General features: G+C 48.2%; 1 protein-coding gene across 7 annotated transcripts in view; it reads left to right on the forward strand.

Moving 5' to 3' along the window:
- Positions 1 to 12106, forward strand: part of DLG2 (discs large MAGUK scaffold protein 2) — a 793095-nt gene that overhangs the window by 484178 nt on the left and 296811 nt on the right. The window contains exon 1 of one of the 7 annotated variants that reach the window (XM_038761630.1): positions 1712 to 1816. The exons of the other annotated variants lie outside the window; for them this stretch is intronic. Coding sequence (XP_038617558.1) covers positions 1712 to 1816 — 105 coding nt within the window. Of the gene's footprint in view, positions 1 to 1711; positions 1817 to 12106 lie in introns of those variants that run through there. 7 annotated transcript variants of the gene reach the window in all.

Here is a 12106-nt window from a genome sequence, read left to right on the forward strand (position 1 = left end):
TGGAAATTACTTTTGATCTGCTGTTATCAGAGAACTTGCCCAAGAGTGGTCCCAAGGCATGTTGGGAGAGCAAGGCTAAACATGAAAGGCAGGATTTAGTAGCTTAGTACAGTGCTTTGCACACAGTAAATGCTCAATAAATTCCACGGATTGATCCTGGGCAAAAGAGGGGAGTTAATTAGGGGAGATTTGGGTGGGGTGTATGTGTGAGAGAGAGAGAAAGAGAAAGAAAAAGAGATTGAGATGATTATCTGAAGGGGAAGCAGGTGGTGAAATGATGGGAGCAGCTACCCGGACAGAAGAAGGGGAGGTGGGCAGGAGGGAGCAGCAGAAGAGGAGGAAAAAGAGGAGGCTGGTTGAAGTCGCTGGCAAGAGACTATGTCCTGAGAACCCACGCTTAAGGACAAACACATCAACCAAACAGGAAAAAGGAGAATTCCCCTTCAGTCCAGCCCCAGGCTGATGGGGAAGCAGGTCCGGGCGGGTCCAGAACAGGTAGAAGAAACCCCCCCTCCCCACCCTCCTCCATGGAGCTTTCCCTAATTGATTTCCCAGCCCTCTGAGCCATCCCATCCCACGGGCCAAATCTTGCCCTCGTGAACTCATTTCCATCCTCCTTGCTGCTCATGACCAATACTCAGATATTTCGTTTCACATCTCCATTGGTAAATAATTTTCTGTCTGTCCCCCGCTTTGGAGGGGAAGGTCTTTGAGGACCAGGGATGTCTCACTCCTTCATTCTGTTATTCCCAAGCTTCTACTTCAGGGCCTCGCACCAAGTGGCCGTTGGATAAATCCCCCTACCATTACTGAGGGCTGGAATCAGTACCGTCCACTCAGTGACTTGGGATTTCCCTGTCGAGGAGACCGGCTTGAACTTCTCAACTCCATCTTGTTATCGGGAGAGACAGTGAGCAGGAAGACCTGCCAAACCTCCAGGCCTCTCAAAATCACACTGGCAGCCTTGGTTGTCTCCATACGGCTGGTAGGAGAAATAATTTGCCGATGTCCCCCAGCTGGGAAGCACCCCTCCATGTTGTCTGAAGAAGAAGTTAAAGTGCATTGGGAGTGGGGTGGGGGTGTGCAGGGCTAGTCAAAACTTGGAACATCTTCAAACAGGTGTAAAATCTCTTCTTCTCTCCCTCTTTCCCTGTGCCTCCATTTCTTTCTTTCCTTTTTTCCCTCCCTCCTCCTCTTTTCCTCCCCTCTCCATCACTTCCTCTCCCTCTCTTCCTTTTCTCTGAATTTCCCCAGTATATTGGCACGCTTCCTCAATTTTGGCGATGTAATTCCCTCATGAGGTTCTGGTCGCTGTTCACAGGCCATTCAAGCTTTGCTACCACGGCTCGTCACCCAGCCCCTCTGCTAGAAATATCTTTCCCATCTTTCCTCCTACCTCCTCTCCCCCACACACTTATGGCTTGCGCCTTCTCGACAGATCTCCCTCTCGCCTCCCTCCCCTCACCACCCCCCCACCCTTGGAAAACGATTCGCCAACTTTCATTTTCAGCCTTGGGAATGCAGCCCTTCCCCAGTGCAAACACCGGCAGTGGCTCACCCAGCTCACAACACACTGATTAACTTTTTTTGGGTCTTGAGCTAGCAATTGGTGTGGCAGATCTAATTAAGTTTACGTAACAGATCTGCAGTCCCCATTTCTCTCTTTCCTCTGGGCTGTCCACACTCCCGCCTCGGTTCTTCGGGGATCGCTATGCAGCGGCCAAGCGCCGGCCAAGCGGAGAGTTACCAATATCTGTGGGACACCATTGCATCCTTGCAAAAATGCGAACGGGCCCTGCAACATGCCTTTGTGCCGGTAAGGAAAATCTGCCTCTCCTCCACTCGGGAGTCATTTGGGTTCTTCTTGCTGGGTGGAGAGATAATAATGAGGCCTCCCTGCTCATGCTTCCCGCTGGAGTGACCTCTGGTTATCCCGAAGCCTTTTCGGTGCTCATTAGGGGAATCCCAGGGCAATCTTGCTCCAACCAGAGTCAAAATTCCAGTCATTTTTATTCCTTCTTGGAGGCCGAGCAGAGAGAGGAGGCTGTCAGTGCGGGGAATGGGTCTCTGGGTGGAGGATGGATTGTTTAGATGTGGGTTTTATGCCAGGGTGTGGCATCACGGGGGGAGAGTGCTGGGGTCTTTCAGAGTGTATCTCCTCCCAGCCAGGGAAGGGATATGGAATCTGTCCCCCGACCACACATATTCACACAGAAGAAGCCGGCTCTTCTTGTTGGAAGCAGCCGCGAGAAGTTGGCTCACTGAGTCCTGGTCCCGGCCGGTCTGGGATCTGGCCGGTCTGTGGTTCCCTTGGCGAATTTCATTTTGGAAAAGTGTCCCCGGCACAAACTGCTTCTCCTTTGGGAAGTCGGGAGTGGTGAAGGATTTTCAGAGTCTGGGGGATGGGAGAGGTTTGGGGAAAAGTGTTACTGGGGAGTGGGCTGTGCCACAAGGAATCCATCTCCATTTTTCATGGTGGATACCATCCGGAAGGACCGGGGGAATCCCTGGAAAGTGGGGACGGGTAGGCTCTGCCTTCATCCGTCAGCTTGGTTGATGTCTGCTTGTGGGCAGGGCTGGCGAAAGGGTAGCTTGGAGTGAAATTAAGAGAACCAACTTATCCCTTTAAAGCTGTTCCTCGGAATCCAATGGAAGCTAGAAAGTTTTCTTCCAAGACCCCTGCCGAGAATTCTTCTGAGAGTGAAAACAGCCGTTTCTTTAAATATGGCAGCCCAGAAGGGCCCCTTTAGTCAGAAGTTGGAAGGGAGTGTCTGTGATGTTCGAGTTATTTTGGTGACTTTTAGGGAGGAAGCACTACATTCTCTTTGGTGTGGGAAAGAACTGATGCCCGTCAAAGGGCAGTTAGATGGACACACACCTTGGTTGAGTTCTTAAAGCAAATGTCCACCGATGGGATGGAAGGCTAGGGGTGGGGGTTCCCCATCCTGTACTGTTTTTTTTCTCCCTCATCGGTGTTCAAATAGGCATCGTCGTGACTTAAACACCTGTTCTTCCACGAATCTAATTGCAGAGTTAACTATTGCCCATCCATCAGCGGGTCTTCTTCTTTGGATTATAACCTCGTTGAGGGCAAGGATCCCCTGTTTTACTCCTTTTGTATAGAGCAGGCGTCATCACTATATATTGAGCTCCTGCCAAATGCAGAGTGCTAAGCACTGAGGAAGTACAAAAGGCCCGCAAGATACATTCATTACGCAAACGTCCCCTTCACCAGGCCCTCGGTCGTTCCTGTTGAGAAAGGTGCCACCTCCCCGTGATGGCCCTAGTTTTCCCGCATCTGCCGACTTGACTTTGACTTCACCGTCGCATCCCGATTTCCCTCTCTCACAGGTGCTTTCCTGTTCCCAAGGTTCCCGCTGCCTCTTGAAACCATTTTCAGTTCAGGAAACAGTCGTTCCCCCCAGCCAAACTATCTCCCCATGGGACAGAAGCGCATGCAGTGGGCTCCAGGCTAAAGACAGCTGACACAACCCCCCTCTCTCCCCTTCTTATCGCCAAGTGGTGCGGGCGTCTTGGATTTTGTCCCAGTCTCTCAATTCTGTTTCAACCAAATACCAGCTTATTCCAACCTCCAAATGATCATACAGATCTCTGCTTATTGCTTCCATTCACTCTCTTTTTTATCGTATTTGTTAAGCACTGACTGTATGCCGGGCACTGGGGCGGATACAAGCTCGTCAGATAGGTCCCATTTGGGGCTCACAGTCTTAATCCCCATTTTTCAGATGAGGTAACTGAAGTGACTGGCCCAAGGTCACGCAGCAGACAAGTGACAGAGTCAGGATTAGATCCCAGCTCTCTCCCAGGCTCGGGAGCTTTCCATTAGGCAACGCAGCTGCTTTTTGTTTCTTGGTGAGTGGCAAAAACTGTAGCAAGCCCTCGGATCCATTGCAGGTAGACTTTCGACCCCTTCCCTCCACCAAGGCTGCACTTTTTCAGGTCAACAATTGACCTCCTTGGGGCTTTGCTCCCTAGATGTCCTAAACTGCTTGCTCCACTGTGGTTCCCTCCCTCCTTCTAGAAACCCTTTCAGGCTTCAGTTTCACTGAAGTTGACCTCGCTTTCTTCCTACCTACCTTTTCGATGGCTTCTTCTCTGCTCGTTTTCCTTCCATCTCTCCCTCCCAACGCTCTGCTTTGGTCCTCTACTATTCTAATCCTGGCTCTGCAACTTGTCCCGGTTTGCTTGTCTTTCCCCCCCTCCGAGCTCTTAGTACAGTGCTTGGCACATAATAAGCACTTAACAAATACTACAATTATTATTATTCCTTTCATTCCACACTCACTCTGGCGGGGAGCCCGTCTGCTCCTTCAGCTGCCCCTTCTCTGTGGACCCTTCCCCAATCCAGTGCTCCATCCCTGACCCCTCATGAGACCTCCATCCCTCTCTGCCTTCTGGTCGTCTCCACTTGGGTGTCCTGGGGGCTTCTCGAACTCAGTATGTCTATAACAGAACTCATCTTAGAGAAGCAGCGTGGTTCAGTGGAAAGAGCATGGGCTTTGGAGTCAGAGGTCATGGGTTCAAATCCTGCTCTGTCAGATGGGTGACTTTGGGCAAGTCACTTAACTTCTCTGAGCCTCAGTTACCTCATCTGTAAAATGGGGATTAAAACTGTGAGCCCCCCCCGGGACAAACTGATCACCTTGTAACCTCCCCAGCGCTTAGAACAGTGCTTTGCACATAGTAAGCACTTAACAAATACCATTGTTATTATTATCATCTTCCCCTAACTTTCCCATGTCAGTCCATGACGCTAATACCCTCTTTGTCCCAGAAACCTGCAACCTGGTGCTATACTCAACTCTTCTTCCTTTTTTTAAAAAAAAATGGTATTAAATATTATTTATGTTCCAAGCATTGTACTAAGCATTGGGGAAGATAACAAGCTAATCAGGTTGTTCATTCATTCATTCAGTCGTATTTATTGAGCGCTTACTGTGTGCAGAGCACTGTACCAAGCACTTGAGAAGTACAAGTAAGCAACATACATTCATTCATTCATTCAATAGTATTGATTGAGTGCTTACTGTGTGCGGAGCACTGTACTAAGCGCTTGGGAAGTACAAGTTAGCAACATACAGAGATGGTCCCTACCCAACAACGGGCTCACACTCTAGAAGGGGGAGACAGACAACAAAACAAAACATGTGGACAGGTGTCAAGTCGTCAGAACAAATAGAATAATTTGTCCCTCTCCCACATAGGTCTCAGAGTTTTAATTCTCATTTTACAGCTGAGGTAACTGAGGCCCAGAGAAGTGAAGTGGCTTGCCCAAGGTCACACAGCAGGCGAGTCACGGAGCCGGGATTAGAACCCAGGTCCTCCGGCTCCCAGGCCTGTGCTCTTTCCACTAGGCCAGGCTGCTTATTGTCTTTCAACTCTCCCATCCAGTCCCACTGCCAAATCCTCCAGTTTCTTCCTGCACCCCATTTTCTGGACCCACCCCTTGCTCTCCACCTAAAAAACTGCCAGCCTGCTACAACCTCTGCTCGTAGCACAGCAAGAATAATAATAATGATAATAATTGTGGTATTTGTTAAGCACTTAAGTGCCAGGCACTGTACTAAGCACTGGGGTGGATACTAGCAAATCAGGTTGGACAGAGTCCCTGTCCCACATGGAGCTCACACTCTTAACCCCCGCTTTACAGATGAGGTAACTGAGGCGCAGAGAAGTGAAGTGACTTGCCCGAAGTCACGTAGCAGATAAGTGGCAGAGCCGGGATTAGAACCCAGATCCTTCTGCTTCCCAGGGCCATGCCCCGTCCACTAGGCCACTCTGCTTCTCTAGGGTAGAAGATTGTATGAGCCCCGTCTCCAGCCTCTTGCCCCTCACCATCTATATTGCACACAGTTGTCAGGTTCACCTTCTTGCGTGGCTCAGTGGAAAGAGCACGGGCTTTGGAGTCAGAGGTCGTGGGTTCAAATCCCGGCTCCGCCAATTGTCAGCTGTGTGACTTTGGGCAAGTCACTTCACTTCTCTGTGCGTCAGTTCCCTCATCTGGAAAATGGGGATTAAAACTGTGAGCCCCCATGGGACAACCTGATCACTTTATAACCCCCCCAGTGCTTAGAACAGTGCTTTGCACATAGTAAGCGCTTAATAAATGCCATCATTATTATTATTATTATTATTATTTCCGCGGACGCATCTTCCCACTCTTCAAGACCCTCCGCTGGGTCCCCATGTCCCTCCCCATCAAATAAAACCTCCTCACAATTAGCTTCAGGGCTCTGCATCAACATGCTCCACCCCGCCTCTCTGAGCCCTTCACCGATATCCCGAGAAACCAGATGTCATCAATCACTTCATTCCTCCCAAACTAAAATGCAAAGTTCTCACCCTCAGGTGGTTGCAATGTAGTGGTTGGAATCAATAATTGAAATGGTTTCACGGTTAAACTAAGAGCCCTGTTAGGGCAAGTTATAGAGAGGCTAGCACGGATCTCAGGTACCAGGTGACCTAATTGTACCGCTCCCTGCTTGGGTTCTCCTAATGACCCTGATGAGACAGATCCTGTTTCAGAGTATGCCCGGATCCTAAGGGAAAGGACAGCCCAGATTTTTCCATGATTAAATGTGCTTTCTAAAAAGGGACCGTCCACAGGTTTCTCTTCCGGCGAGCCCTGAGCGGAACGGTCTCATTCCAGATTCTCTCTTCCGTCTCCCCTCTCCCCATCCCTCTGCTTTTACGACTAAGCAAACTTCTTCCCTTCAAATCTGATTTTTTGGAAACCCCTGCCTCCATGCAGCTGACTTGACCAGGACTCTCCAGGTTCTTTCTGAATGATTAAACAAGTGGTTCAATAAAGAAACATCTTTATGTTGGACTGTCAGTCCCTTGAGGACTTGGATCATGTCTTCCAACTTGACTCTCCCAAGTAGTTAGTATAGTGCTCTGGCCTCAGGACTCAATAAAAACCATTAATTGATTAATTAATGGGGTAGGTTCGGTGAGGTGGGCACGGAGCCAAGGCCTTGAAGGGTGACTGCTTTTCCTCTATATCCCAGTTTTTTCCCTTCACCTAATCTTGGGGGTTCTTGATCCCTGAAAAGGATTTGGAAAGCAGTTGGGGTTCGTGCTGGGGAAGGGCATTGAGTCACTTAATCAATTCTCCACAAGTCATCGACTTAGTGGTTCCATCTTGAGGCTTTTTCTGCCCCTAAAGAGAATGAAGAGAGTGGGAAATGAATGTTGGTGGGGGGCACGGGGAAGGGGAGAATAAAGGGAGAGAGTGGGGAAGAGGGGGAAAGAGAGAGGAGAGAGTGGGGAGGGGCAGAAGGATCAGAGGAGAGAATGAGAGAGGAGAGGAAAGGGTGGAACAAAAGTAAGGGAAAGGAAAATGAGAAAAGAGAGGGATGTTAATTCTTTATTAATTATTATTAATATGAATAAGTATTCATGTTAATGTCTGAGGACCATTTCTCAGTTTACAACCACTGTTTTTATTGAAAAATTATTTGATGAACTCCAAGGGGTGAGAGTGTTTTCCTGTGTACAAACAATGTAAGGTCAGAAGAAAGAAAGAAAGAAAGTGATTTTGATGGTCACAATCAGCTATTTGCACTCCTTTCCTCCAGTGTCAGCTCGTGATATCATAACCCAGACCTGTAGCTGGCAGAGCCAGCTTTGCATTTTATGTTGATTTGTTCTCCTTTTGTGTTGGAAAAGAAGAGGAACTGTTCTTTCATCTGCCCCATTTTTAATGAGGCTAGGACTGGGGCTCGGCCGATGTGTTTCTGGGAAATCTCTTTTGAGAGCACATGGAGGAAATATGCTGTTCTCTTAATTAGCCCTGGGATAAATCTGTTTAGAAATGAAGGAAATATATGGGCAGATGGTCTGGGAATAGGTTAGAGATTCTAAGATAAGAATCAAGCCCCTTGACGAAGGAGCGCTTGGGAGATCTGGACATTCTTAAGGTTTCCACCCCGTCTGCCCTTTCTTTTAAACTGCAAGATCAACTCGGAGAAGACAGTGTTTCTCATATCTCAGCATCCAATTTAATTTCCGCTGTACATCTTGCCCAGAGTACAGACCTCTGCCTCCGGATGCTATCGCTCTGAGATGATTCCCTGATCTCCGTCTGTGTGTCTCGGTGGTTTCTGTCTCTGCATTTGGTCAAGAAGGCATCTCTCCTCCAAGAGGCCTTCCCTGACTAAGCCCTCCTTTCCTTGTCTTCCACCCCATTCTGCGTCGCCCTGATTTTCTCCCTTCATTCACCCCTCCCTCAGGCCCACGGCACTTATGTCCCCAACTGTCATTTACTTAGTTATATTATTGTCCGTCTCCCCCTCTAGACTGTACGCTCACGGTGGTCAGGGAACCTGTCTGCCAATTCTGATATATTGTACTCTCCCACATGCGTAGTACACTGCTGTGCACACAATAAGGGCTCAGTAAATACAATTGATTGATTGATCGGGCTCTGTTGTGAGAGAAGTCCAGCTCTGGCTTCAGAGGAGGGGAGGCTGTATTTAGGATGTCAGGTATTGAGCAAAATGGCATCCACCACAGCGGCCGAGCTCCGGCAGAATTGGAGGCACGGACATTGGAGGATGGACATTTCCCCCGAGAATTATTGGGGTTTAAACAACTGAACTAATGGCTGCTCAACCAGGATTCCCGGAATGATCAGTTTCATGGCCCTTTCCTTGAGGGAAAGGGCTACCGGGAAGGAGGAATGGATGGGTTTCTAGATGCACTCAGGAAGAACATCCTATCCCTCTATTGACTTAAATGCTAACTGGAAAGAGTGAATTCCCCTCCCCTGATGGTTTTCTCAGAGGAAGGAGTGTTCTCTATAATAATAATAATAATGATGGCATTTGTTAAGCGCTTGCTATGTGCAAAGCACTGTTCTAAGCGCTGGGGGGATACAAGGTGATCAGGTTGTCCCTCGTGGGGCTCACAGTCTTCATCCCCATTTTACAGATGAGGGAACTGAGGCTCAGAGAAGTGAAGTGACTTGCCCAAGGTCACACAGCAGACATGTGGCGGAGTCGGGATTTGAACCCATGACCTCTGGCTCCAAAGCCCGAGCTCTTTCCACTGAGCCAAGCCGCTTCTCTAACAAAGAAAGCAGAATCATGCCTTTAATGCTACTAACATGGCGACAACCACGTTTGCATATGTTGGATTAATTTATGCCAATTTAGGATGCTGCCTCTAGAACAGATTCATGCTGTGGGGTAATAGTAATAATAATAATGGCATTTATTAAGTGCTTACTATGTGCAAAGCACTGTTCTAAGTGCTGGGGAGGTTACAAGGGGATCAGGTTGTCCCACAGTGGGCTCACAGTCTTCATCCCCATTTTACAGATGAGGTAACTGAGGCCCAGAGAAGTGAAGTGCCCAAAGTCACCCAGCTGACAAGTGGCGGAGCCAGGATTTGAATCCATGACCTCTGACTCCAAAGCCCGGGCTCTTTCCACTGAGCCACGCTGCTTCTACTGTGCACCATCCCATCTCCCACTGCCCCTCCCATCCACTCCAGGCGTGAAGATTGTAAGGAATCTCTATCAATCAATCATATTTATTGAGCGCTTAACTGTGTGCAGAGCGCTGTACTAAGTGCTTGGGGGAGTACAACAGAGTTGATGGGTTCCCCGCCCACAGCGAGCTTACAGTCTAGAGGAAGTACTATTTAAGTGCTTACTCTGTGCCAGGCACTGTACTAAATGCTGATTAAGTTGGACACAGTCCATGTTCCACATGGGGCTCAAAGTCTTAATCCCCATTTTACAGATGACATAACTGAGAAACTGAGAAAGTCCCCAGGCATTCATTCATTCATTCATTCAATCATGTTTATTGAGTGCTTACTATATGCAGAGCACTGTACTAAGCGATTGGGAAGTACACCCCGTTGTTGGGTAGGGACCGTCTCTATATGTTGCCAACTTGTACTTCCCAAGCGCTTAGTACAGTTCTCTGCACACAGTAAGTGCTCAATAAATACGATTGAATGAATGAATGAAAGTAGGCAACATACAGAGACGGTCCCCACCCAACAACGGGCTACTATCCAAATCCTGCTTCGGAATGTCACTCCCTGGCAGTGTCATTTAAAATATCAGAAAAGGCTGTGTTTTGGGTTCCACTTTCTAAGTGAAATAATAATAATAATAATGGCATTTATTAAGGGCTTACTATGTGCAAATCACTGTTCTAAGCACTGGGGAGGTTACAAGGAGATCAGGTTGTCCCACGGAGGGCTCACAGTCTTCACCCCCATTTTACAGATGAGGGACCTGAGGCACAGAGAAGTGACTTGCCCAAAGTCACACGGCTGACAGTTGGCAGAGCCAGGATTCGAACCCATGACCCCAGACTCCAAAGCCCATGCTCTTTCCACTGAGCCATGCTGCTTCTCTGAAAGTGAAAGACGTACAGGCAATTGTCTTGCGTCTATCTTCTGCTCCAGCAATTCAGGGACCAGATATACTGCCTCGCTCGCTCTCTTTTCTCATCATCAATCGTATTTATTGAGCGCTTACTATGTGCAGAGTACTGTACTAAGCGCTTGGGAAGTACAAATTGGCAACATATAGAGACAGTCCCTACCCAACAGTGGGCTCACAGTCTTGATGGCATTTATTAAGCGCTTACTATGTGCAAAGCACTGTTCTAAGCGCTGGGGAGGTTACAAGGTGATCAGGTTGTCCCACGTAGGGCTCACAGTCTCAATCCCCATTTTACAGATGAGGTAACTGAGGCCCAGAGAAGTTAAGTGACTTGCCCAAAGTCACACAGCTGACAATTGGCGGAGCCGGGGTTTGAACCCACGACCTCTGACTCCAAAGCCCGGGCTCTTCTCCACTGAGCCATGCTGCTTCCATAATATTAATGACATTTGTTAAGCGCTTACGATGTGCAAAGCACTGTTCCAAGCACTGGGGAGGAAACAAGGGGGTCAGATTGTCCCACGTGGGGCTCACACTCTTCATCCCCGTTTTACAGATGAGGTAACTGAGGCCCAGAGAAGCCAAGTGACTTGCCCACTTGGACTACCAGGAGGAATTTTCATTTTGGCTCCTGCTCTACCAGTGTGTTTTGTTTGACTATTTTTGTGTTTTGTCCTCGGGGTGTTACTGAATCCTCAATAACCCTTTGCGGAAGCCTTCACCCGCGGTCCCTCATTGCTCTCAATAACATCCTACACGAGGCAGAAATCTAATATAAAACCCATTTCAAATTACTTTCATTCTGCAAAGTAGAGTATTTGAAGAAAACATTTATGGAATATGGAGAGGTGGATCTTCATTATGTTCCCATAGAAACTGAATGTGTTTGAAGTGGCATCGGCTCTCAAGCGCCCGTGTTGGGTTGCTTTTGTTTCTCTCAGTTTGGAGCTACGGGCCTTTCTCCCAGAACCCGTTCCTGTTATCCAAAGACCACGTTGGGTCAACGGTTGTTTCAGTGGGAAATGAGGGGTGTTACGGAGAGATGCCTCGATTGCAAGGGAGATAACTTGCGGCTCTTTCAAACCGGGTGGAATGCAAGAAGGTTGTGGAAGTTACGTAACAAAGCCTTGTAAAACTCATTTCAGTAATATTGTTATTGTTGTTGTGGTATTTGTTAAGCGCTTACTAAGTCTGGGATAGATACAAGTCAGACCCAGTCCCTGTCCCACATGGGGTTCATAGCCTGAGAGAGAAGAACTGATATTTACAGGGGAGGAAACTGAGGCCCAGAGAAGTGAGGTGACTTGTCCGAAGTCACACAGCAGGCAAGCGGCGGAGCTGGAATTAGAAACCAGGCCTCCAGACTCTCAGACGCGTGATTTTTTTCCCTAGGCAGAGGGGAGAAAACTGTGATCTGTTTTCTGATTGTTGTGTGCTCCTCATTCCCTGGGGAACTTTTCCCCTGTATTGATTGTCTTTTTCATGATCCTTGCCTAGGAGGGCCTGGGTTCCTCCAGGAGCTGACTTGGGCACTTATTTTTTTGCCACTTCTCACTGAGAAAAGCTTTTGTTGAGCCATCCGGACCTGATGGCACAGCTAATACACATTGAACTTACAGAAGGAAAGTTTAAAATATATAGCTGTGCTCCCCCAAAATACACTCCACAAAGGGCAAC

The sequence above is a fragment of the Tachyglossus aculeatus genome, chromosome 20, assembly GCF_015852505.1.
Source record: "Tachyglossus aculeatus isolate mTacAcu1 chromosome 20, mTacAcu1.pri, whole genome shotgun sequence".
Lineage (NCBI taxonomy): Eukaryota > Metazoa > Chordata > Mammalia > Monotremata > Tachyglossidae > Tachyglossus > Tachyglossus aculeatus.